The 25,528-nt window shown below is 47.4% G+C and overlaps 1 protein-coding gene across 3 annotated transcripts in view; it reads left to right on the forward strand.

Moving 5' to 3' along the window:
• The window catches only part of PSD2 (pleckstrin and Sec7 domain containing 2), a 67,509-nt gene extending 42,597 nt beyond the window's left edge, over positions 1-24,912 (forward strand). For 2 of the 3 annotated variants that reach the window (XM_082382055.1, XM_082382056.1), the window contains 10 exons: positions 1,899-2,011; positions 2,739-2,799; positions 15,304-15,394; positions 16,519-16,562; positions 17,642-17,832; positions 18,004-18,074; positions 18,504-18,661; positions 19,569-19,713; positions 20,952-21,095; positions 23,779-24,912. In XM_082382055.1, coding sequence (XP_082238181.1) covers positions 1,899-2,011; positions 2,739-2,799; positions 15,304-15,394; positions 16,519-16,562; positions 17,642-17,832; positions 18,004-18,074; positions 18,504-18,661; positions 19,569-19,713; positions 20,952-21,095; positions 23,779-23,988 — 1,228 coding nt within the window. In that variant the 3' untranslated portion in view covers positions 23,989-24,912. The remainder of the gene's footprint in view (positions 1-1,898; positions 2,012-2,738; positions 2,800-15,303; positions 15,395-16,518; positions 16,563-17,641; positions 17,833-18,003; positions 18,075-18,503; positions 18,662-19,568; positions 19,714-20,951; positions 21,096-23,778) is intronic. The other variant, XM_082382054.1, reaches the window with a different exon arrangement.
• The last annotated feature ends 616 nt before the right edge of the window (positions 24,913-25,528 follow it).

Here is a 25,528-nt window from a genome sequence, read left to right on the forward strand (position 1 = left end):
GGCCTCTCCCTTTGGTGGGTCCTAAATCCTAATTTTGTCTCCTCGTTGTGGCGAGACTGTCAAAAAACCAAATCTCTGTACTTCTCAGAGAGGCTTTCCTACCCATTACATCTTTAGGTTTTGGTAGATATCTCACAGGGAGAACTGGCCACATGTTTACAGCCCCTCAAGTCTCCTGGTTTGTCTCTCCAGCTCTGTGAAGCCACTAATTGTTCTGCCTCTTGCCTGTGCCCGTGATTGGCAGTGTCCCCGGGGGGAAAGCAGCTGCAGATCAGCCCACCTCTCCCCAGTTCTCTCCTCTCCAGAATCTTGGTCCTATTGGTGTTTGTTGCGTCAGCAGTTTTCTGATAGCTTAAGAGAGATGTATTTTGTCTGGCTTTTCTCATTGTTCTCAGTGGAAGTGTTGGTCGGCTGCAAGCTACTCTATCCTGAGCTGAGTCTGAATTTTCACACTGGATGATCGGGTGGGAAAGGTGTTCGGTGGGTTGGGCTGGCAATCAGAGGCATGAGTGCCGGGTGGGAGGACCTTGTATATCCAGCCCAATAGATTGAGGCTCGACTCTGCAGGCCCTGGGGAGCCCCAGAAGGTGCTGGGTGTGAAGCAGTATTTTGGGAGGCAATGCTGGCAGCAGTGTGCTGGTGGCCTTTGATCCAGAGGCTTCTGAAGAGGGTCAGGTGGGAGAGGACGAGGTCTGAAGTTGGGCTGTGGGGCAGAGGAATGATTGGTGTGAGAAGCGCAGAGGATACAGCAGACGGGCCGGTGGTTCCAAGATGCAGGGGAGAGGGTGGGCAGTAATGAGGCTGATCCCGGGGGCAGCCTGAGTTTAACTGGAGCTTGGTGAAGACCCCTGAGAAAGGGGTGTTTGGGCTGGGGAGATGGAGCTGGGATGGATGACTCCCAGGTAGGCTAGGCTACGGTTGGGATGGGGGATGGGTTTTAGAAAGTCCTAGTGGAGTATGAGGAGAAGAGGGAGGGGCCAGATGCAGGGACGAGAACGGGGAACAGGAGAGACAGGGAAAGGAGGAAGACTAGATGGCGGATGGAGTGTTATTATATAGCAGTTGATTGATTGGGATTGAATTAGAGAGTGGTCTGCAGTTTTGGATGCCTTGGGAAGCCTCCAAAGGTAAAGACTGGCCAGAATGGGGCTCACAGGTCCCAGGGTGCCTTAGAAGTAGCTTGAGAGAGGATAAAGCAAAGTGAGCATTACAGAAGCCAAGTGAACCATGGCAAAATCAGGAACAAACTAGTCCTCATGAACCCAGGATGGATAGAGGCCCACACTGTCTCAGCTTGCTGTTTCCCTTCCCAAGAAGGGGTGTACCTATGCCCCAGGTGAGGGACCCCAGCCCCATCTCCCAGGCCCTCTGGTTTTGGCATCCTCTGCCAGGGACCCCTGAGAGCTGGTGACCTTTGAATTTGGCCTTGAGAGGGACTCAGAGCTGCCCAGCAGAGGAGGCTCAGACTTGGGGAGGGGGGAGTGAGGGAGGCCAAGGTTGGGCCTGGGGCTCAGCTGGTAGAGCCTCAAGTGAGGAGGGGGAATGGCTGAGGGAGAGCGGTCTGAGGAGCGGTGTGGATGGCCCAGCCATGGAGGAGGGAGCGAGGAGTGGGGCGGATGCTGGCACTGAGGTGTTCGTCTGCCTTTGTTCTTCACAGTCTGTCCCCTGCCTCCTTCCAGAAGGGCCCTGGAGGGTGATGAGGGCTGAAACTCCACACTCCAGAGGCCATCGTGGGGGTCAGGGTGCCTCCCTGGGCCCAGATGCTGGGGCTCTGGGGCCTCAGCCCCCTTGGGCAGGTTTGGGTGGTGTGTGTGTGTGGGGGGGTCCTACCCCGAGTGAGGATTCAGACTGACTCAGGGGCTCTGGGAGGCCCTCAGCATCCTTGCATTACCCTCCAGAACCTTCCTGAAGGCCTTTCCGCTGATGGGGGAGACACAGGAGCGTGAGCGGGTCCTTACGCACTTCTCCCGCCGGTACTGCCAGTGCAACCCTGACGACAGCACTTCGGAAGGTACGCTTCACCCCACTCCCCTGCCCCCCAGCCGGGCCCTGGCTTCTTCCTACCTCTGGTCCACCTGCCACTTCTGTCCTGCTCAAGAAACATCAGTGAATGAATGATGGCAGGTGGCATGGGGACTGTCTGCTGGAAAAGGAACCTCCCAACTGCCCTGCCCGTTGTCATTCCCTGTGCCTGAAAGTCCTCCGTCCTGGAGTCAGTCCTTTGGGTCCTTATTCTCTGTGGTGCCCTGTCGCAATGCTGATTGTTGGTGTGGTGTGAGTCCTGGTGTGGAAGTCTGGATTGGGGTCCTCTTAAGTGCAGGACTTGTCCTGTGGATGGACCTGAGTCCCAGGAACTGGGGGACTAGGCTGGTTATTAGAGGAGACACGGGCCATGGAAGGGATATAGCCCGGGACCCAGAGCCATTCCTGGGTCTGAGATTCAAGGTGAGTTTGGCCACAGCAGGCAGGAATCTGGGCTAGAACAGGCCCAGGGTGGTCTGGTGACCTCTGAGGGAGGGGTTGGTCCTGACCTGGGGCGAGCGAGTGACTCCGATGCTGTAATGGGGGTGGGACACGGAGCATCACGCAGGCCCTGGGCCCTGACGTGTGGTTGGCAGGTGGCTGGCCTCTTCTTGTATCCAAGGCCTCCAGGCTGCCTCTGACAGGAGGCAGGTGGGAGCCTGGGGTTGGGAAAGAGCTGGGTGCTCACACTGAGGGTGCCACCGTCTCTGATTTAGATGGGATCCACACGCTCACCTGTGCCCTGATGCTTCTCAACACGGACCTGCATGGACATGTGAGTTGGGGAGGCAGGGAGCGGGTGTGTCCTCTCACTGATTCATCCCGAGTTGTCCAAGGGCCGGTCCTTTCTCCAGCCCCCTTCCCGAGACCTCCTGCTCGCTGGCCCGTGTTTCTTTAGCAGACCTGGGAGTTGGGCAACTTGGCTTCTAGACTTGGCTCTGCCCTAGTTTCATCCACTTGAGATCTGCCTGGGTCCCCGCCCCCAAGCAGGGCAGTAAGAACAGCTGAGGCACACGGGAATTTAGGATGTGCTAAATAAGACGTGTGCCCCTAGCCGTGTCCATGCCAGACGTTGCTAAAAGATCACATGCTCTTCCTACCCCTTGTGCTGTAAGCCTGAGTGCAGCCCTGTTGAAGTGCCACGCCCCAGGCAGCCCCTTCCGGTCAAATGGTAGATTGCCCTCAAGAGGCATTCTCATCACGAACCACTCACCACCCCCCCCCCCCCCGCCCCAACTAGGCAAACAGAGAAGTGATAAGTGGGTGCCCCGGGCTGTGAGCCTGTGTCTGGTCTGGAATCTGGGCATCTCAGTACTACTCGTGGCTCAATAATTCCTTCTTCTTTCCTCTGTCTGCTCCGGGGACCCCCCCTTTGGGCTCTCTTGCCCTCTCAGGTGGTAAGTGTAGCTGGTGGTCTGCATGCCCTGTGAGCCTAGACCCCATCTCCATGTTCCCCTTCTGTGTCCCCCATCACCCCATCTGGCCCACTGATCACTGCCCCGTCATTGCTCACCCCAGGGTGGTCAGAGTCCCTCTGTCGGGTTGGGGATATTTCAGTGACTCATGGGGACAACAGGCCAGCACATCTGGTTCTGAAGTTAACCAGGAAAGTCCAGGACGTGTAGGGTGGAAGAAAGACCTGGGATAGGTCCAACTTCAGATCCTACTCTTGCCTCCAGGTGGTACCTCTGTGACCCTGGGCAAGACACTAGCCCTCTCTGCGTCTCAGGTTCTACATCTGTGAGGTGGAAATAATGATTTCCCCCATAGCGTCCTGGGGAGGCCCGAGAGAGGTATCACCAAGTGTCAGGGTCTGGCACTTAGTAAGGATTTATTATTTAATATTATTATGAATAATATTATGATATTATATTATACATTATAACAATATATTATAATAATATTATAATGTATTATTTTATACAATATATTGTAGCAATATATTACAATAATATTATAATATTATTGCACAATAATAATAATAATCGTATTCATTATTAATATTAAATTTTAAATAATGGAGAGTCCAAAGCCCCAGCCTGCAGATCCCTGGAAGATCAAGAAGGTTAAGTGCCCCGCCTGATGGCAGCCTGAGCAAGCGTGGGCACACTGGGGTACCTGGCCTGGGGAGGGTGAGAGCCTCGCTGACCTTGGCACGAAGAGTAGTTGTGTGACAACTTCGGTTATGTCAGCCTGGGCTGTCAGCCTGGGTGTGGAACAGGAGAGAAGACGTGTGTATTCCATGGGAATATCACCAGAGCAAATGCCCATTAACGGGCTGACGTTCCCCCAAGACTGCTTACTGTTTGTTTACGGAGAGCAGGTGTTGCTGGCTTACCTTAAAAGGAGCTTTAAGCACACTCCTCCTCTCCCCATCCCCACCCTTGGCAGGGCCAAGGGCCATCTCAGGACCCAGTCACTCCTGTGCCAGCCCTGGGTGCCTCTCCCCCTGGTTGAGAGCTGCTAACAAGGGCAGCAGTCAGTGAACCCCGGGTCGAGAATACTCTCGAGCTTGGTGGGACTTAGCTGCCCATGGCACCACCTTAATGCCCGCAGCTGAAGAGAAACATCACCACCTTCATAGATCAGAAGCGGGTGGGGCAGGATTGTTCATACTTGCAGCCAACAGACATTGAGGATCCCACCTCTTTCTTGAGGCAGTATTGCAACACATCAAAAGCAAGCGTTCTGGGTTGGAGTCCTCTGCATTTCTCCACACAATAGCTTGTGACCTGGAGCGAGTTATTTACTTCCCTAAACCTCAGTTTCCCCGTCAGAAAGTCCCTGTGAGACTTGAGGAGACAGCACTTGTAAAGTGCTTAGCCCAGGGCCGGCTTGTTGCAGTTACTGTGAGCTTCCCAACGGAAGTGGCATCCCCTGCTTTGTTCTTTTCCCCCTCCCTTCCTGCTCTCATTCTTCTGCTCTTTGACAGAGACTGAGTGTCTGGTGGAAGGGTGGGGATCTCAGGAATGTGGGACCTGCTAGGGCCCCCAGAAATAGCTCTGGTCAGAGCAGGGGCAGTACAGGGGCTGGCAGACGGAGTAGGTGCACCCTCTTCAGATGGGCACAGCCTGGTGGAGGAATCTGGAGGACTTTCTGTAGGAGGGGCGTTTGGACTCTAGGGGCTGAGCACCTTCTGTGTTCCATAAAAAGAAGGAAAGAGAACCCCTGCCTCAGGGTGCCTACCTTCTAGTTAGAGGAGATAGAAAATAAAGAAGTAAACAAGTGATTAAAGCAGTGATAGGTCTGTGAAGGGAATAAACAGGAGGGTGTGATGGGGCTGGACTGGGGGTCAGGGAAGGTGTCTCAGAGGAGGCACGGTTGGGGCAGAGACCTGGAGGATCAGCAGGAGCCAGCCATGGAAAGACCAGGGACAAAGCCTTCCAGGCAGAAGGACCAGTGGGGCTGGTTTCCACCTTTTGGCTATTGTGAACAGTGCTATGAACATACGTGTACAGGTTTTTAAAATTTTTTAAATTTATTTTTATTTTTTAATTGAATGAAAAATTCTTTAAGTTCTATAGTACTTTACAATTTTCAAAAGTTACACACACATTATTTCATATAATCTCATAATAACCCTTTTTCTTCCTACCCTATATTGCCCCTCGCCCTTCCTGGTAACCACTGGTTTGTTCTCCATATCTGTGAGTCTGCTTATTTTTTGCTTTATTCACTGATTTGTTGTATTGTTTAGATTCCACATATAAGTGATATTATATAGCATTTGCCTTTCTCTGTCTGACTGATTTTACTTAGCATAAGTTTTTGTTTGAGCACCTGTTTTCAATTCTTTTGAGTGTATACCTAAGTAGTGGATTGCTGGGTCTGATGGTAATTCTATGTTTAACTTTTGGTGGACAGTAAAACTGTCCATAGTGGCTGTTTTTGGAGTCCAGGTGGGAGATGATGGTGGCTGGGGCAGACAGGGCAGTGAACATGGAGAGAAGGGACGGATGAGGGAGGCCAGTTGAAGGTGAGCCTGACAGGACATGCTGATGGGGCTGTTCAGGGAAAGAGAGGAGTAAGGATGGCATCAGCATCTGGCTGGATGGGGGTGCGGTTTCCTGAGATGTCAAAGGAACTTCCGTGGGTGGGTGGAGGGCGTGGTGAGTGGGAGAGCTGGGGCTCAAGTCCCATTTGTGACATACTGTGTTTGAGATGCCTACTGGACATGAACATGGGGATGCCAAGGAGCTGGTGGGATAAACGAATCTGGGATGCAAGAGAGAGATGGGGTGAGGAGGTCATTGTCATCCTGGTGGAATGAAAGCCATGGGACTGGCTGAGTGCCTCAGGGAGAGAGGCAGGCTGGTGACCTCGTCCCAGGACATGGCATTATTTAAAGGTCAAGCAGAGCAGCAGGAGAGGCTTTGAAGCAGACATGGAGATGGGAGGAAAACCAGGAACGTGCAGTGTCTCAGAGGCTAAGAGAAGAAAGTGTTTCAAGGAGAAAGGAGTGGCCAACTGTATAAAAGGCTGCCATGAGGTCAAGAAAGATGTCAACAGAAAAATGACCATTGAGGTTGGAATGCCCATCGGTGGGTCATTATCACTGGATGGTCAAGGTCATTGGAGACCTTCACAACAGCACTTTAGGTGGAGTGGAGAGGACAAATGCCAGGCTGGAGTGGGTGGAGATGAGGATAGGAGGGGAGGAAGTGGAGGATGTGGAGAATTCTTTTGCGATATTTGGCTTTGAGTGGGCTCCTGAAATGAGCCACTGGCTGGAGAGGTCTAGGAGGGACTCTTTCAAATCTGACTAGGGCATGTGTGTATGTCCGTAGTATCCACTAAGCAGGCAAGGAGAAACTGATGATGCAAGAGAGAGAAGGGAACATCAAAGCTTTCCTTGAGATGAGCAACAGAGCATAGGTGGAGAGTGGCCTTAGCTGGGAATAGGGAAAGCTCATTCCCCATGACAGAGTGAGCGAGAAGGGGAGGATGTCAGAGGAGGGCGATTTTAACCTCCAGACAAGAGAAGATGGGAGCTTGGGTTAGAATTGGAGATGGAGACAAAGAGAGGTATTAAAAATGTATTTTGGATGTGCAGTCACTAGCACTGGTTAATGGAGTGAACGCTGGGGTGAGGGAGGGAGAAGCGTCTAGGCTGAGGCCAATAGAGGGGAGAGGAGATGGATGGGAGAAGCTGTGCCATGAGCTTTCAAGCTGAAACAAAGATAAGTTGTTTTTCAAGAAAAGCTTAATTTCTCTCAGACTTGGGTTGCCTGAAGGTTAGCAGTGGGAGTGCTGGGGAGGTGGGTTGGTGCTGGATGGTGGAGGACTGGACAGATGCAGGGGTTGGGATACTATTCTGAAGACTGGGGGCGGGGGGTCCTGCCCATTCTCAGATGGCGTCTGAGAGCCATCTGAGCGTCATACAGGAACTTTAAAGGAGCACTGAGTACAACTCAGGTTTAGTCTAGATTTGCAAATAGTGATGAGGGTTTCCCTGCCCATGGGACTTTCAATTGGCCCCTCTCCTTGCCCTGAAGGATGACATCTACTTTCTTTCTTCTTGGCCTGTCTCATTCTGCTCTTGGGGGGAGACTTAAAGACAGGCTGAGATTGTTCTGACCCCAGGGCTGCGCAGGCAGGTCACGCCAGACCTGTGGAAAAGGCCTTGGAATGGGGCTGTGGACAGGCCAACCATAACTCTTTTCTGATTGGAGACAGAAGCTGTGGGAACAGTTTTGAGGGTCAAGGCAGCAGGGAGGCCCTTTTGATCCAAATGGTGGTGGGAGGAAAGGAGGAACTGCAAACTTGGAGGCCCCAAATCATCCATGTCAGTTCACCTTTGGAGTTTCTGGACACACGTCTTCTCCTTCTCTCTTTCCCTCTTTCTCTCCCTCCCTCCCTTCCTTTCTTCCTTTTTCTTTCTTTCTTCCTTTCTTTCTTTCTTTCTTTCTTCCTTCCTTCCTTCCTTCCTTCCTTCCTTCCTTTCTTTCTTTCTTTCTTTCTTTTCTTCCTTTCTTCCTTTCTTCCTTTCTTTCCCTTTCTCTCTCCCTTTCTTCCTTCCTTTCTTTCTTTCCCTTTCTCTTTCCCTTTCTTCCTTTCCTTTCCTTTCCTTCCTTCCCTTCCCTTTCCTTCCCTTCTCTCTTTCTTTTTCTTTTCTGGTACATGTCTTTTTGCCTGGCTGTTGTTGTTATTATATTTTAAATCAGATAATTTACCCAATATGATTTCACTTTTTTGCAGTTGATTATCTTACTTTCCCATCCAGAGAGAGATTGATTTTAGCAGATGAAAGTGTATTCTGCAGTTGTTGGTTGTAATGTTCTATGTGTTGATAAGGTCAAGTCTTTTAACTGTGTTGTAAAAATCTTGTATATCCTTAATGATTTTTTTATTATGGTAAAATATACAAGACATAAATTTACCATTTTAACCAGCTTAAGGTGTACAACTCAGTGGAATTAAGTACATTCACAGGGTGTGCAACCATCACCACTCTCTTGTTCCAGAACTTTTTCATCACCCCAAAAGGAAACCCTGTACCCATTCACAGTCTTTCCCCATTCTCTCCTTCCTTCAGCCCCTGGCAACCACTAATTTGTTTTCTGTCTCTATGGATTTGCCTATTCTGGATATTTAATGTGAATGGAATCATATAGTATGTAGCCTTTTGTATCTGGCTTCTTTCACTTAGTGTAATGTTTCCAAGGTTCATCCATGTCATAGCATGTGTCATAATTTCATTTGTTTTTATGGCCGAATAATATTCCATTGAATGGATATGCCACATTTTGTGTATCCATTTGTCTTTTAGTGAATGTTTGGATTGTTTCCACCTTTTCGATATTGTGAATAGTGTTACTCTGAACATTTGTGTACAAGTTTTTGTTTGAACACCTGTTTTCGGTTCCTAGGAGTAGACCAGCTGTATCTTATGGTAATTCTATGTTTAACTTTTTGAGAAACTGTGAAACTATTTTCCATAGTGGCTGAACCATTTAAAATTCCGACTAGTAATGTGTAAGGGTTTCAATTTCTTCACCTCCTTGCCAACACTTCTTTTCTTTTCTTTCTTTCTTTTCTTTTTTAATGATAGCTGTTCTAGTGGGTATGAAGTGGTATTTCATTTTGGTTTTAATCTGCATCTCCCTAGTGACTAATGATATTGAGCATATTTTCATGTGCTTGTGGCTATTTGTATATCTTTTCTGGTGAAATGTCTATTCAGGTATTGATACTTTGCCCATTTTGGGGGGTTTTATAATTTTTATTTAAAGTTGTAAAAAGAAATAAAAAATTGTGGTAAAATATGCATTACATAAAATTTACCATCCTCACCATTTGTATATGTATAGGTCAGTAGTATTAAGTCTATTCACATTGTTGTGCAACCAGTCTTCAGAACTTTTTCATCTTCTCAAACTGAAACTCTATCCATTGAACAACTCCCCATTCCCTGCCCCCCAGCCCTTGGCAACCACCATTCTACTTTTTGTCTTTGTGAATTTTACTACTCTACATACCTCATATAAGTGGAATCACACAGAATTTGTTTCTGTGGCTGGCTTATGTCACTTAGCATAATATCCTCAAGGTTCATCCATGTTGTAGCATGTATCAGAATTTCCTTCCTTTTTAAGGCTGAATACTATTACACTGTATGTATATACCACATGTTGTGTATCCTTTCATCTGCTCATGGACATTTGGGTTGCTTCCATCTTTTAGCTGCTGTGAACATGGGTGTGCAAATATTTCTTTGACACTCTGCTTTTAATTCTTTTGGGTATATACCCAGAAGTAGTATTGCTGGATCATATGGTGATGTTATTTTTCACTTTTTGGGGAACAACCATGCTGTTTTCCATAATGATTGCACCATTTTACATTCACACCAGCAGTGCACAAAGTTTCCAGTTTCTCTACCTCCTTACCAACATTTGTTATTTTCTGCTTTTTGATAATAGACAAGTTATATCTTATTATAGTTTTAATCTGCATTTACCTAATGATTAGTAATTTTGAGCATCTTTTCATATGCTTATTGATCATTTGTATATCTTCTTTGGAGAAATGTCTATTTAAATCTTTTGCTTTTCTTTAATTGGGTTGCTTGTGTTTTTGTTGTTGAGTTGTAAGAGTTCTTTATTCTAGATACTATACTCTTATCAGATATATGGTTAGAAAAAATTTTCCCTTTTTATAGATTGTCTTTTCATTCTCTCAATAGTGTCTTTTGGGGCACAAAAGTTTTAAATTTTGATGCAATCCAGTTTATCTATTTTTTCTTTTGTTGCTTGTGCTTTTGGTGTCATATCTAAGAAACCATCGCTAAATACAAGGTCATGAAGATTTAGTCCTATGTTTTCTTCTAAGAGTTTTATATTGTCGGCTCTTATGTTTAGATCTTTGATCCATTTTGAGTTACTTTTTGTATTGGTGTGAGGTAAGGGTCTAACTTCATTTTTTTGCTGTGGATATTCAAATTTCCCAGCACATTTGTCCCAGCACCATTTGTTGAAGAAGCTATTCTTTCCCCATTGGATGGTCTTGGTACACTTGTCAAAAATCAATTGATCATAGCATTACAATTTATAAATGTATCAAAGTAGCACAGTGTAGGGACTTCCCCTGTGGTCCAGTGATTAAGACTCCATGCTCCCAATGCAGGGGGCATGGGTTTTATCTTTGGTCGGGGAACTAAGATCCCACGTGCTGCGTGGTGTTGCTCTCCAGCAAAAAACACCAACAACAGAAAAACAAAGTAACACAGTGTACACCTTAAACTTACACAGTGTTACATGTCAAATTTACTCAATTAAAAAAATCAATTGACCATAGATGTATGGGTTTATTTCTGGAGTCTTAATTCTATGCCACTGATGTATATATCTATTCTTATGCCAGTGTCCCGCTGTTTTGATTAGCCTAGCTCTGTAGTAAGTTTTGAAATCAGAAAGTGTTCTTTTCCAAGATTGTTTTGGCTATTGGGATCCCTTACAATTCCATATGAATTTGAGGATAAGCTTTTACATTTCTGCAAAAAGGCCATTGGGATTTTGATAGAAATTGTACTGAATCTGTAGATCAGTTTGCGAAGTATTACCATCTTAACTATATTAAGTCTTCCAGTCCATGAACACAGGATGTCTTTATATTTATTTATGTCATTAATTTCTTTCAGCAACCTTTTTTAGTTCTCAATGTACAAGTCTTTCACATCCTTGGTTAAATTTGTTTCTAAGTACTTTATTCCTTTTGATGCTATTGTAAATGGAATTGTTTTCTTAATTTCATTTTATGATTGTTCATTACTAACATATAGAAATATAATTGATTTTGTGTGTTGATCTTATATCTTGCAACTTTACTGAATTTGTGTATTAGCTCTAATAGTTTTTTGGTGGGTTCTTTAGGATTTTGTGTATATAAGATCATTTCATCTGTGAATAGAGATAATTTCACTTCTTTCTTTCTAATTTGGGGGACTTTTATTTATTTTTCTTGTCTAATTGCTCTGGCTAGAATTTCTAGTACAATGTTGAATAGAAATGGGGGAAATGGGTATTCTTGCCTTTTCCTGACCTTAGGGGAAAGCTTTCAGTCTTTCACCAGAGTGTGTGATGTTAGCTGTGGGCTTTTCATAAATGCCTTTTATCACATTGAGGAAGTTCTCTTCTATTCCTAGTTTGTTGAGTGTTTTTTTTTTTTTTTCATGAAAGAAGTGTTGAATCTTGCCAAATGCTTTTTCTGCACCAATTGAAATGATCATGTGTTTTCCCTCCCTTCTTTCTATTAATGTGCTGTATTACGTTAATAGATTTTTATATGTTGAACTACCCTTGCATTCCTGGGATGCATTCCACTTGGTCATGATATATAATCCTTTTTAAAAAAATAAATTTATTTATTTATTTTTGGCTTCATTGGGTCTTCGTTGCTGCGCACGGGCTTTCTCTAGTTGTGGCAAGTGGGGGCTGCTCTTTGTTGTGCTGTGCAGGCTTCTCATTGTTGTGGAGCATGCGCTCTAGGCGCACAGGCTTCAATAGTTGTGGCACGTGGGCTCAGTAGTTGTGCCTTGTGAGCTCTAGAGTGCAGGCTCAGTAGTTGTGGTGCACAGGCTTAGTTGCTCCGCGGTATGTGGGATCTTCCTGGAACAGGGCTGGAACCCGTGTCCCCTGCATTGGCAGGCGGATTCTTAACCACTGGGCCACTAGGGAAGTCCATAATCCTTTTAATATGCTGCTGTTTGCTAGTATTTTGTTGAGGGTTTTTACATTTATGTTTATAGGGGATACTGTTCTATAGTTTTATTTTCTTGTGATTTCTTTGTCTGGTTTTGGTATCAATGTAATGCTGGCCTTATAGAATGAGTTAGGAAGTGTTCCCTCTTTTTCAATTTTTGGGTAGAGCTTAAGAAGTATTGGTGTTAATTTTTCTTTAAATGTTTGGTAAACTTCACTGGTGAAGCCATCTGGTCTTAGACTTTTCTTTTGTGCGGTTTTTGATTACTGATTGAATCTCTACTTCTTTTTAGGTCTATTCAGATTTCCTATTTTTGCTTGAGCCAGTTTTGGTAGTTTGTGTGTTTCTAGGAATTTGTTTAATTTACCTAGGTTTTCTAATTTGTTGGCATTAATTAATTGATTGCTATTAACAAATTAATTGCTTAGTATTTTTGTTCTTCTTGTTACTGAGAAAGCAGTGTTAAAATCTCCAACCAAGATTGTGAATGTCTTTCTCTTTTTAGTTCTGTCAATTTTTGTCTTTTATCTTTTGAGACTGTGTTACTAGGTGTATACAAATTTAAGATGCTTATATCTTCTGGTATATTGACCCTTTTATCATTATGAGATGTCTCTATTTCTAGTAATGCTTCTTGCCTTTAAGTCTATTTTGTCAGTTATTAGTGTAGTTATACTGGAGTTCTTTTGCTAGTGTTTGCAGGTATATCTTTTTCTATCCTTTTTCCAAGATTTCTGTCCCTTTATATTTAAGAGGTGTCTATTAATCTTTGCCTTCTAATTGTACCTTTTAATGAATTACTAATATATTTGAGTTCAAACATACCAGGTTACTCTTTGTTTTCTCTTTGACTCATCTGGTCTATATTGCTTTTTTTTTTTTTTTCTCCTTTCTTGCCTACTTTTGGATTATTTAAGTAGTTTTTAGAATTCCATTTTCCCCTGTTAGCTTGTTAGTTGTGAATTCTTTTAGAATTCTTTTTGTGGTTTGCAATATGCATCCCTGACTTATTAAAGTACTTTTTACCACATCCTGGGAAATGAAATAACCTTAAAATGCCTCAACTTCATTTATTTGTCTTCTCAACTTACATACTACTGTTATCATCCTTTTAAATAGTATATCTCTTTCTATATTTTATTCCCCAGAAAACTTTATTATTGTTATTTTGCACAGTCAATATTCATTTAGACTTAGCCACCCTTTTTGTTGCTCTTCATTCCTTTCTGCTTCTCCTTGCTTCCATCTGAGATAACTTTCCTTCTGTCTGAAGAATTTCCTTCCTTTCTTAATTTCAAGTGTTTTGCTGAAGTATGCCCAGAGTGTTTCCCAGGGCCCCTTGTCCTTGGTGGGCCCTGAATTCCAATTTTTGTTCTCTAGTCCTATTGACCACTCAGTTGCTCACCCTTTTGGCCACTGCTTGAGAACTGACAAATGCTTCAAAGAGGAAAGCTGCTCCTAGTCAGCCTCACCACCTCCATGTTTCCCTTCTTTGCCCAGCAATTGTTTCTGATGGGAAGGTTCATCTGCAATAAGATATTACTAGGATTGGAAATCTTGCCTGGTTATTTTTTGATTTTGCACCCCTGACTGATGGCTGGGGAATATTCAGTGTGTGTGGAACTCAGGCAATATTATCAACATTACCCTCATACTCCTCAATTACGAATGTACACATAAATGACTATATACATGTATATATAATACATATATGTACATGTAAAATATACACATAGACTTATGAAACATACTATATTAAGGCACACATAGGTCATTTCTCCTTAACCCTTTGGGAAAGGTATAGAAAATTCTTGCTTGTCAGCTACTTATAAAGCTTTCTATCATTGTTTTCTGAATTATTTTCTGTGGTGTGTGAATGTCCCACATGATGTTAATAGAATCTTTGCTAAAATGGTGCCAAGGTCAATAAATTTGAGACACTGTACATGGAATCCTCTCCCTGGAGACTCTTAACACACAGAAGCACCTTAAAAACTCTGAAACATACAAACTTATTTGATTATGAAATCCTTTTCTGAGGGGAATTCCTATTCCCAGCTGTAGGTGAATCTTGGGAAACACTGCCTTATAGCAAACCTAAATCCACAAAATCCTACACCAGTAAATATCTAGTGTTCAAGGGTCTTCGTCTTCTCAAAGGTGAAGTGCCACCAGTGTTTCCTCAAACGTGGACACTGCAAGTCTGAAAGTATGCATATCAGATGTTGGGTTTGGAGGGCTGGAGCCCCTCTTGTAATCCTTGGTTAAAAAACGAAGGCAGAACTTTGGGGTACAGTCATTACCAGCTCTTTGTCTGTTTGTGCCTCCTGGAGTGAAACCATCTGCTTGGGCTCCCTTGGTCCCAGTGCAGCTCAGCATGGGGTACCCATGTGTGTTGGTGGAAATTGATTTTTGATTCTCTTAAGACCAAACTCTCCCTCACTTCACCTACCTCTTGGAGGTCTTGCCGCCCCTCTGTACAGGTGAGAGGGTGAGACAGTTGTGACGGAATACACAGAGCTTCTGCTCAGGAGCCAAGAGGCCTGGGTTCAAGTCCTGGTGCTGTGTGACCTTGGGAGAGTTAACCATGGAGTAGCGGGTGAGAGCACGGGCTTTGGTGTCAGACACACTCAGCCCTTCTACTTCCTTGCTGTGTGATCATGGGCACGTCACTTCACCTTCCTGCACCTCAGTTTCCTTACCTGTCAAGTGGGGATAATAATAACACCCACCTCACCTTCTCTTTGTTGTGAGAAGGAAATAAGATAATGCATGTTGAGTACAATACCTGGAACATGCTAGGCACCTGACAAATGTCAGCTATTACAATACATCATCTAACCTGACTCCTTCATCTGGGTTTGAGGAGAACCCCAACCTCTCATGATGCTTGAGGATCAAATAGAATCTTGAATGTGAAAAAGAGTTTTGTAAACTCTTGGGAGACAAAGGGAAATCCAGGCAGTCTTTTTTCATTACTGCCCTTGATGCTGCCTCATCCCTTCTGGCCGGGCAGGGCAGGGTATGGGGACCACACCAACCTCCATCCCTACTCTCAGGCAGAACCATTTCTCCATTACAGAACATTGGCAAGAAGATGTCCTGCCAGCAATTCATTGCCAACTTGGACCAGCTGAATGACGGACAAGACTTTGCCAAAGACCTGCTGAAGGTATAAATTGCTAAGGGTCCCCATGGCCCCAGCTGTGTCCAGGGTGGGTGGAGAGGAGAGAGGTTTCTGCCCACTAAATCCTGATGGTCCAGATTCCTAATTCTGGGGTCAGGGTCGTGATGACTTTGGGACAGAGGCAGAGACCATCCAGCTCAACATGTGACTGTTATGTGTTCCCTGAGTTAGGCAGAGGGGTAGGCTCTGTGAGATTTGTTTTTAGTGCTCCACTGTCATTATTGCTGTCATGGTAATCCTCAAATTTGCCACCCATTGTCACAGCTGCTGCCACCATCACCACCACCTTTATCACCACTACCACCTTCACCACCACCATCATTATCATTACCACAGGGAAAAGCCCACTCATTCTTTCAACATCACCAGGAATCTAATTTTCTTTTGAGGCTGAAGCCCAAGGTGGAACTCTGGCCTTTCAAGCCTGGTCAGTTCTCCACCTTAGAGGAAGAGGAGCAGGTTTCTGGGGGGTAGATGATGAGTTCAGTTTTAGATAGTGAGTTAGAGGGACCTGATGATATCAGGTGGGCAGTTGAATAGTGAGTCCGGAGGTCAAAAAATAAACATTGCCTCCATCGCTGTTCTTACCATAATTATGTTCTTCACTGTCAGGAAGCACTTAAGAGTGTTTTTGTAAGTAAGATCAAATAATCCCAGTCCCTTCACCCACCTGCTCCCTGTCTACTCATCCACCCATCTACCCATCCTCCCATCTACCCATGCTTCCATCCACCCACCCACCCTGCAACTCAATCATTCACCTGCCCATACACCCACCCATTCACCCATCACCCACACATACACTCCTACACAGTCCCCTATATACACTCCACATCCACTCACCCACCCATCCACTCACTCATTTCCCTGCCCATTCACCTACCTGCCAACCCATCCACCCACTCATCCTCAAGTCTATCCAATCATCTGAAAATGAATCCACCCACCCATCCCCCATTTATTCACCCATCCAATAAATAAGTGTGAATCAAACACCTACTTTGCCCCACTGGCTGAAAAGATGCTCCCTCACTGCATCCACATTGCTAGATGGAGATTTCTTTGACTGTTCATTGAACTCCTCTCTCTCTTTTTTCCCCCTCTCCCAGACCCTTTACAACTCCATCAAGAATGAAAAGCTGGAATGGGCCATGTGAGTAGTGCCCATGGGCACAGGTCTGGGGAGACTGAATTACGGGGAGGGGGGAGGGGGAGTGGCTGGGGGTACTGGGAAGTCACGCCGGTTACTCTCCATGGTGCTGATTTCTCCCACGCAGGGCCCTGGTGACCCCTGGCCAGCTGGCCAGCTCCTGGTGTTGAGTTCCCCTTTGGGTTTGTTTTCTGTCTTGATAAAAAGTGTGCAATGTTTACAGCTATGGAATAGATTGAACTGTGAGTTTAGTTTCATGATGTTCACAACAGGTTTTCTGTTCAGGGGATGTTGCCACTATTCCCAATGATGATAGCTCTTTCCCCTCGGGGAGGTAGGCAGGCATGAGCTATGAGTCCCTTTACAACTCCAGTAGTCTGACCATGTTGAGGTGGTGATGCTGTTGGCAATGGAGAGAGGTGACTGCCCCCTAACTTCTTCCCCTGTGAGGGCAGTGAGACCTGGAGGTGCCCAGCCATCTGGAAAGAGGTGTGGTGACCTTGCTGACTGGGGAGACTAACAGCCTCCTGAGGAAAGTTGCCACTCCACTGGGGAGTTGCTGTACTCCCCAGGGCAGCCTGGGTCTTTGGGTCCATGAAGAGGTCCCAGGCAGGGATTGTTAGGAACCCCAACCCAACTGGGGAAAGCTGGCATTCTTATACCAGGGCTCCTAGGCTGGGGAACCTAGACTTTAGGGGCCTCATCTACTGACCTTCCCTCCCTCACCATGTCCCTGGGGCTTGGGCAGTCTGGCCATGGGTTACTGCTCCCTGGGGCTGGGCTTTCAGAGAGGAGAAGGAAGACAAGGAAGGAAGCCTGAAGGTAGTAAGGTCTCCAGCTTTGTGATCAAGGGTGAAGATTGGAGCTTGGAGGCCAAAAATCAAAGCTCAGAGGAGAGATGTCAGAATTGAAGACTCAGGGGAGGGGACAAAGGTTTGGACCTGTGGTCTGGAACTGGAACCTCCTTATCTCTGCTCTTTACCTCTAACTGGCTTCCAAAGGAGTGTTTTTTGGGGAGAGGGCATGTTGACGTGGGGATGAGGCCTCTGTGGAGGTGGTACTCAGGTCTAGTACTTTCCTAGTGATGAAGATGAGCTGAGGAAATCACTGTCTGAGCTGGTGGATGACAAGTTTGGGACAGGCACAAAGAAGGTGACACGGATCCTGGATGGTAGCAACCCCTTCCTGGATGTCCCACAGGCTCTCAGCGCCACCACCTACAAGCATGGTGTGCTGACCCGGAAGACTCACGCCGACATGGATGGCAAGAGGAGTGGGTGTCAGGCGGGGAAGGGGCATGGGGAGGGATGCTAGTCCAGAGGGGGTCCACACCCCCTTGGCTACTCCTCTGGTAATGCCCATGCAGGCAGACGTGTAGGGGACACAAGGGAAGAGATATCGGGGTGGGTGGTTGTGGCCACACTACCCGTGCCCCCCTCCCCAGCGCCCCGTGGGAGGCGTGGCTGGAAGAAATTCTACGCGGTGCTCAAAGGGACCATTCTGTACCTGCAGAAGGTGAGAGATTACCCCAGAGTCCTTACCCAGAAAGGGCCAGCTCAGCCCCTGCCTTATGGTGTCCAGAGGGTCCCGGGCAGGACCTAGGGCTTAGGCAGATTCTGGGTCCTCCCCCATCAAAGCCCTTACTTGGGCTCACGAAGGGCTTTGGTGGTTTCAGGGAGGGGTCTTTTGAATGTTCAGGGGTTCAGAGGATACCCAGTGTAAGGCCTGTTCAGGCTTCTGAGACCAACTGGGGAGGAGTGCCTGGTGAGTCTTGTTGGGGTGGGCATGGCATCAGAGTGGCAGCAGCTGAATAATGGTGGGATGTATAGGGACAGAGAGAAGGAGAGCAAAAGGGAGGGACAGTGAGGGTGGAGGAAGTACGGGTCAGTAAGCCAGAGCCTGGTGATGACAGAGGCTTGCCCACCCCCTCCGTGGCCTGTCCAGGATGAGTACAGGCCTGACAAAGCCCTGTCTGAGGGTGACTTGAAGAACGCCATTCGTGTGCACCATGCTCTGGCCACCAGGGCCTCCGACTACAGCAAGAAGTCCAATGTGCTCAAGCTGAAGACAGCCGACTGGAGGGTCTTCCTCTTCCAGGCACCGTAAGTAGGAGTGGGAGCACCCTCGCTCCCACCCTGGGCTCAGGACCTGCCCCATCCCCTCGCCTCGTCCACCTTAGGGGAGGCGCCCTTAGCTTCCCCTGCACAGCAGCCATGAGAGTGAGGGTATCCGTAAACAGCTTGGGTCCCTCCCCAGCAACAGTGGTTCTCCGGTGTGGTCCCCTCAGCATCTCCTGAAAAACCTGTTAGAAATGCAGTTTCTCTGGTCCCACCTTAGACCTCCTGAATCAAAAACGCTGGGGATGGGCCAGCAGTTGTGTTTTAACACGTCCTCTAGGTGATTCTGATGTGCACTGAAGTCCCTAAATACAGGGCAGATGGGATCTTTATCATCCTCCACTTAAAGTCAGGGGGATGGGTGCAAAAGACTCACCCTACAGTTTCTCCATAAGACCTTCTTTCCACTCCCCTGCACTCCATCCTCCTGTGACTTGAGATTGGGGTTTCATGTGTCAGATGAGCTTAAAATGGGGGAGGCTGGTAAGTGAGCTCTCAGGACAGGAGTGGACGTGCCGGGCCAGGTAGTGGGGCAGGGACGAGATGGCCGAGTGGGGGTGACCAGTTGCCCAGCTGCCTATAACCATCCCCTGCTGGTCTCACGCTCATTAGCTCCAGGCCGTTAGCTCTGAACCTGGCTGGGCAGCTTTATTTTCACATGAAAATCCAGGTCTTGCCTGGGAGCTGGGACAGAAGGGGAGCTCCCTACACAGATGTGGCCAGGCCCATCCAGCCCCCATCCTGCCATCCTCCCTCACTCCTTTGCCCACTTACATGGAGGTCTTCATGCCCTCTCTGTGCCAGGCTGGTGCTGGGTACTGGGTGCTGAGTGTGGGATAGGGAGTCCTATTGTGAGAAGCCAGTGCGCTCTCCCCTCCCCTCCTGTCCCCAGGAGCAAGGAAGAAATGCTGTCCTGGATCCTTAGGATCAACCTGGTGGCTGCCATCTTCTCGGCGCCCGCCTTCCCAGCTGCTGTCAGCTCCATGAAGAAGTTCTGTCGGCCCCTGCTGCCCTCCTGCACCACTCGCCTCTGCCAGGTACAAGCTCCTGGGATCACAGCACCACCTCCCCAGGCTGCCTCTGCCGTGCCAGGTCCCCCATTCAACAGCCCTCACCTCAGCGCCTATCCGGCGCCTGGTCCTGGGCTAAGAGACAAGCCGAAGGGGCAGATATTCTCCTCCATCTCCACCGCACCCCACCCCCGTTTACAGATGGGGAGACCGAGGCCACACACCGCACGGTGGCCTGGGTGTGCCAGTGGCAGTGTGTCCTGCGGATGTGGTTGTGGTCTGTGGGCATAATGTGTGTCTGGGACGAATGGGACGGAATGTGTGTGTCACAGGGAGCGAGCGACAGGTGAGACTTGGCTGTCCCTTCATCCAGGGCTCTTTTGCTGCCCTCACCTGCCCTTAAATATTTTATTTGTCATCCTTAAAAAACTCCTACTCATTAATACTCCATTTTTTCAGAGTGTTTTTTTGAGAGGAGAGGATAAATGGTGGGCCACTACTTGTGAGGTGGAGGGCAGGGGCAGCGCCATACTTCCCTTCCTGTCAGGGCCGTTGTCCGGGATCTTCTCCACAGAGCCCCTGGGGCTGTGCAAGCGGTGCACACTCCCCCCCACGTGCACACATATCATTCAAGCACACGCATGTTTATGTGTATACACACGTGCTGTGCACCCACACCTACACCATACTTGTGTCTGCACATACACACACCCCCCCCCACACACAAATGCATGCAGCCCAGTGCCTGCATGGCACAGAGGGGTCTGGCTGTGCTGTGATGGCTGGGGTGTACTGTGCACTTGTCTGTGAGTGAGTGTCTTTGGGTGATCCTGGGTCTGTGGCCATCAGACGTGTCCGGGCATGAATGTGAGAGACTGTGTGCATCGTATGAAGCCAGGGGGTGCCGAGGCCGGGCTGCCCCTTGGTCCAGTGGGTTTGTGTGCATCTGAGGGTTCATAGGAGCCAGGGGCTGTGTCTGGGTGACTGTGTGTTTGTGTAAGGGAGTGTCTGCGTCCACACACAGTGTGAGGGTCTCTCACCTCCTGAGCCTGCGGGGGAGGCTCTAGGAGAGCTGATGCCAATGGCAGGAGGGGAGGAAGGAAGGCAGCGGCGGAACGCTCCCTTGGGCCTAGACCCGGCTCTGCCCCTGTGTATTTGACGACCCTGGCCAGGCCTCAGTTTCCCTTTGGTGAAGCAGCTCCTGGTGGGACAGCCCTATGACCTCCTGAGAGTGGGACCTCACAGTCCATGACTTGTCTTTGCAGGAGGAGCAGCTGCGTTCTCATGAGAATAAGTTGAGGCAGGTGACTGCAGAGCTGGCTGAGCACAGGTGTCACCCGGTCGAGCGGGGCATCAAGTCCAAGGAGGCTGAGGAGAACCGGCTGAAGGAGCATTATCTCACGTTTGAGGTGGGCCCTTCAAAGGAGGGGTTTTGAAGGACAGGGCTGGAGCAGGAGGAAGAGGCCAGCTCCTGCCTTCCACATCATTCCCTGACCAGGGACTCCTGCTGTGGGGGGCTCCCCTGAGGTAGTCGTGGACGGTGGTCTCCTGTGGGCCAATCTCTGCACAGTCCAGCCGTACAAACAATTGTGCCCTCACTTATGTCTCTCAAAGAGCACCAGACGGGCTCTACCAGAGACCCCTGTCACCCCTCTACATCTTTCTCCAAGCCCCATCCTCACCTCCCCTTTCCCCATAGGCCCAGCTTCTCGGGAGGTTTTTATGACCAAACCAGAGAACTCATAAGCCCTCTCCACGTGACTTTCCCCCCTTGTGTCTCATGTGCCTCTTTCACATAGGTTTATCAAGCAGAGCACCTTGGTCTTTCCTTCTGAGCTCTCCCTCCTTTCCATCTTGTCTCTGCCCCCTCCCCTGGTTCTGCCCCACAGTTGGGTGAAGGATGGCGGGGTGGACTTGGGGGAGGAAGGCAGGAACCACTTGTCCATTTTGGACCTACCTGCATCAGGGGGGTGGACAGACACAAGAGAGGCTGAGACCAAGTCTGGAAGCCCTTGGAGCAGGAAGAGTGGGAAGTCACCCCTCTCAGTCTCTAGATTTCCACTCTGATTTTCTACTGCAGCATAGAGGAGAGAGGAGAGCTCCCAGGATAGATCCTGACCTTTTGAAAAACATAACACTTTATAGCTTTCGGAAGTCTTCTCAATTTTACTCTCTCTGTGATGTAAAAAAAGCCACACTGATTGGCAGGTGTGATTCTCTTCACTTCCCTTGTATTGATTGATTTAATCCTCATATGAACTCTGTGACGTGGGTTTTGTTATTGTCCCCATTTTACAGATGGGGAAATTGAAGCTTGGAGAGGTTGGATCACGTGCTTGAGGTGACACAGGAAGTGCAGGAGCCAGGATCCTAACCCAGGCAATTGATTGTGGCTCCAGAGCCCTGGTCTTTCTTACCCTCTGCCTGGCTTAACTGGGGGTGGGGGGAGTGGTGGGATGAATGAAGGGTAGGGGAGGTGAAGCCCAAAATGAAGGGTCTTTCAGCTCCTGTGGCAGAGCTGGGTGAGAACAGGGTCTCGTGACCCTTAGTCCCTGCCTCCCCTGGGACTGCAGTGAGGGCCTGAAGCTCAGAGTCAAGGCCTCAGACACTGCCACATCTCCCTCCTAAATGTTTACCAATTTATAGCCCCTTTAATAACTCATGAATGTGCCTCTCTCTCCAGGCCCTCACCAACACTGGACATAATCTTCATTAATCTGATAGGTTTAACAAGTGGTGTCTTATTGCTGTTTTAATTTGGATTAAATTTTTTTAAAAAAAATTGTGGTTAAAAAGCATAGCATAAAATTGGTCATCTTAACCATTTTTAAGTACATGGTTCACTAGTGTTAAGCCTGTTCACATTCTTGGGCAACCAATCTCCAGAACCTTTTCACCTTCCCAAACTGAAACTCTGTAACTATTAAACAAAGACTCCTCAGCACCCTCCTCCCAGCCTCAGCCCCTGACAACCAAAGTTCTACTTTCTGTCTCTCTGAGTGTGACTACTCTCTAGGTACTTCATATAAATAGAATCATACAGAATTTATGTTTTTGTGACTGGCCTGTGTCACTCAGCACAATGTCCTCAAGGTTCATCCCTGTTGTAGCATGCGTTAGAATTTCCTTCCTTTTTAAGGCTGAATACTATTCTGTTGTATTTGTATACCACGTTTTGGCTATTCTTTCATCGACTGATGGACATTTGGGTTGCTTCCATCTTTTGGCTACTGTGAATAATGCTGCCATGAACATGGGTGTGCAAATGTTTCTTTGAGATCCTGCTTTCAGTCCTGCTTTTATATCCAGAAGTGGAATTGCTGAATTGTATGGTAATATTATTTTTCACTTTTTGAGGAATAGCCGCACTGTTTTCCACGGTAGCTGTACCATTTTACATTTCCACCAATAGTGTACTTGGGTTCCAGTTCTTCCACGTCCTTACCAACACACTTGTTACTTTCTGTTTTGTTTTTGTTTTGATAGTAGTTATCTTAATGTGTTTGAGGTGATATCTCATTGTGGTTTTGATCTGCATTTTCCTGATGAATGGTGATGTTGAGCATCCTTTTGTGTGCTTATTGGTCATTAGTATATCTTCTGTGGAGAAATGTCTATTGGATTCCTTTGCCCATCCTGAAATTGGGCTGTGTTTTTGTTGTTGAGTTGTAGGAGGTTTTTTATCCCTTTAATATTCTGGATACTAGACCCTTACCAGATTTATGATTTGCAAATATTTTTTTCCCATTCTGTAGATTGCCTTCTCACTCTATTGACTGTGTCCTTTGATACAGAGAAGTTTTAAATTTTGATAAAATCCCATTTGTCTATTTTCACTCTTGTCTGTGCTTTTGGTATCATATCCAATAAGTCATTGCCAATTAATTTGGATTTTTTAAAATTATGAGTGAAATTTCTGTGCATGTCCCTTGCCTAATTTTTTTTATTGGGTTGTTTATCTCCTTTTTATTGATTTGTGAGAGCTCTCTAAATATTAAGGAAATTAGTCTTTTGTCATATAAGATACATTTTTTCTCATTTTGTTGTTTGTCTTTTGACTTTATTTTTGGCCTTTCTCTGCCCTTTCCCCAGAAAAGCCGTTATGAGACCTACATTCACCTCCTGGCTGTGAAAATCAAAGTGGGCTCAGATGACCTGGAGTGGATTGAGGCCCGGCTGGCCACCCTGGAGGGGGATGACCCTTCTCTCCGCAAGACACACTCGAGCCCTGCCCTCAGCCAGGGCCATGGAACTGTGACCGGCAGCAAAGCCACGAGGGATAACACTGGGCCTGATACTTAGCTGGCATGGATGGGCAGGTCCCAGAGGCAGGCAATGCCCCCAGAGGGCTCAGTGAGCACAATTCCAGCCAGGGGCCACTCGGATCAGCTCCAGGCAGTTGTTGGGCAGCCAGGGGGGTGTGGAGAGCCCTGTGGGCCAAGGAGATGGAGATGCTATTCATGGTGTCGATCTTGCATCCTGGGGCTGCTCTGGGCCTCCGACCCTCTCCCCAGCTCTCACATCCCTCTTCACCCCAGAGCCTCATTTTCTAGGCCAGTTGTGTGCATGCTCTAGACGCCATCTCACTGGAGAAATGGGAAGGGTGGTTGACTTCCCAGGCTCTCCTCTTCTCACAAGTTCCTCCCCTCATCTCCCTTGTTTCCGAGGGCAGGTCTTGACCCCAGGTCTCAGCTTGGACTCCCACCCTTTCTCCTCCTCCTGCCTCTGAGTTGACCAGCAGCAGGTCTGCAGACCACCAGCACTATCCTCTCCTCCTCCACTCAGCAGCCTTGGGAACCACACCCCATTCTCCTGCCTCACCCGGCAATAACCCAGGACCCAGGCCTGTCCCTCAGTGCCAAGCTCTCTCCACTCAAGTGTGTGTCCACCTCATCTTCCATCCATCGAGGCCACTACTGCTTTCTTTTATATGGACATAAATGTATATATATAAGAATTATATATATATATAAGGAACCCCTTTAGAGATGGTTTTGGAACTGATTATCAGTTAGAGGATGAAATAATAGGTAGGAAAAGCCTATTTCAGAATGCACTTGTTAGCAAGGAGGGCTGCTCTCTGGCCCCTGGAGGCCCTGACACTCTGGGAGGGAAGGTAGAGATAGTATGACCTCCTCTCACCCTATTTCCCCCTCTTCCGGCTGACCTGTGACTTAAACTGCTCTTACAGTTAATGCTTTGGAATAAATAGTGTGTGTGTGTGTGTGTGTGTGTGTGTGTGTGTGCTGCCCCGTCTGTCCCACAGGCATCCTGGGGTGTGAGTGGGATGGGACCATGGCCCTGTTTATGTTTTGGTCTTTATGTTGGTGCTGCCGGGTCTCTGAGCTCCAGAGGTGACCTCTTGTACAGATCTACTGCTACAGGAATAAAAGACACTCTGCCTTGCAAATAGTCATTTGTCAACAAGCCCAAAGATGTTTGGTGGGGGAAGGTTATGGAAGCCATTAATTCTTGGTCTTGGGAAAAGGTGGAATGACAAGTTGTTGATTGTTTTTTAGGTTGCTATTTCTTGTACTCTTCTAGTGACTCAGAAACGCTAGTTAAGGACATGTCTGGGAAGAATAATTTTCCACGTGATGATCACAGACAAGCATCCTTTAAACCCTGCAATCCTCAGACTGACAGTGGTGGGGGTGATAGCACCCTCAATACAGCTGTGATGAGCAAATCCTTTCTATTTTTAAAATAGATTACTGTAGTTTGGCCAGCAATTTGACCTCAGTGGTAACATATTTAGTTAATAAGCCAACCTTGCAACTAAGCAGCCAACATTTACAAGCCCACTCACATTTGATACAAGGGACCTGTGAGTCTGTGGAGA

Source organism: Balaenoptera borealis, assembly GCF_965194805.1.
Source record: "Balaenoptera borealis genome assembly, chromosome: 2".
Taxonomy (NCBI): Eukaryota; Metazoa; Chordata; class Mammalia; order Artiodactyla; family Balaenopteridae; genus Balaenoptera; species Balaenoptera borealis.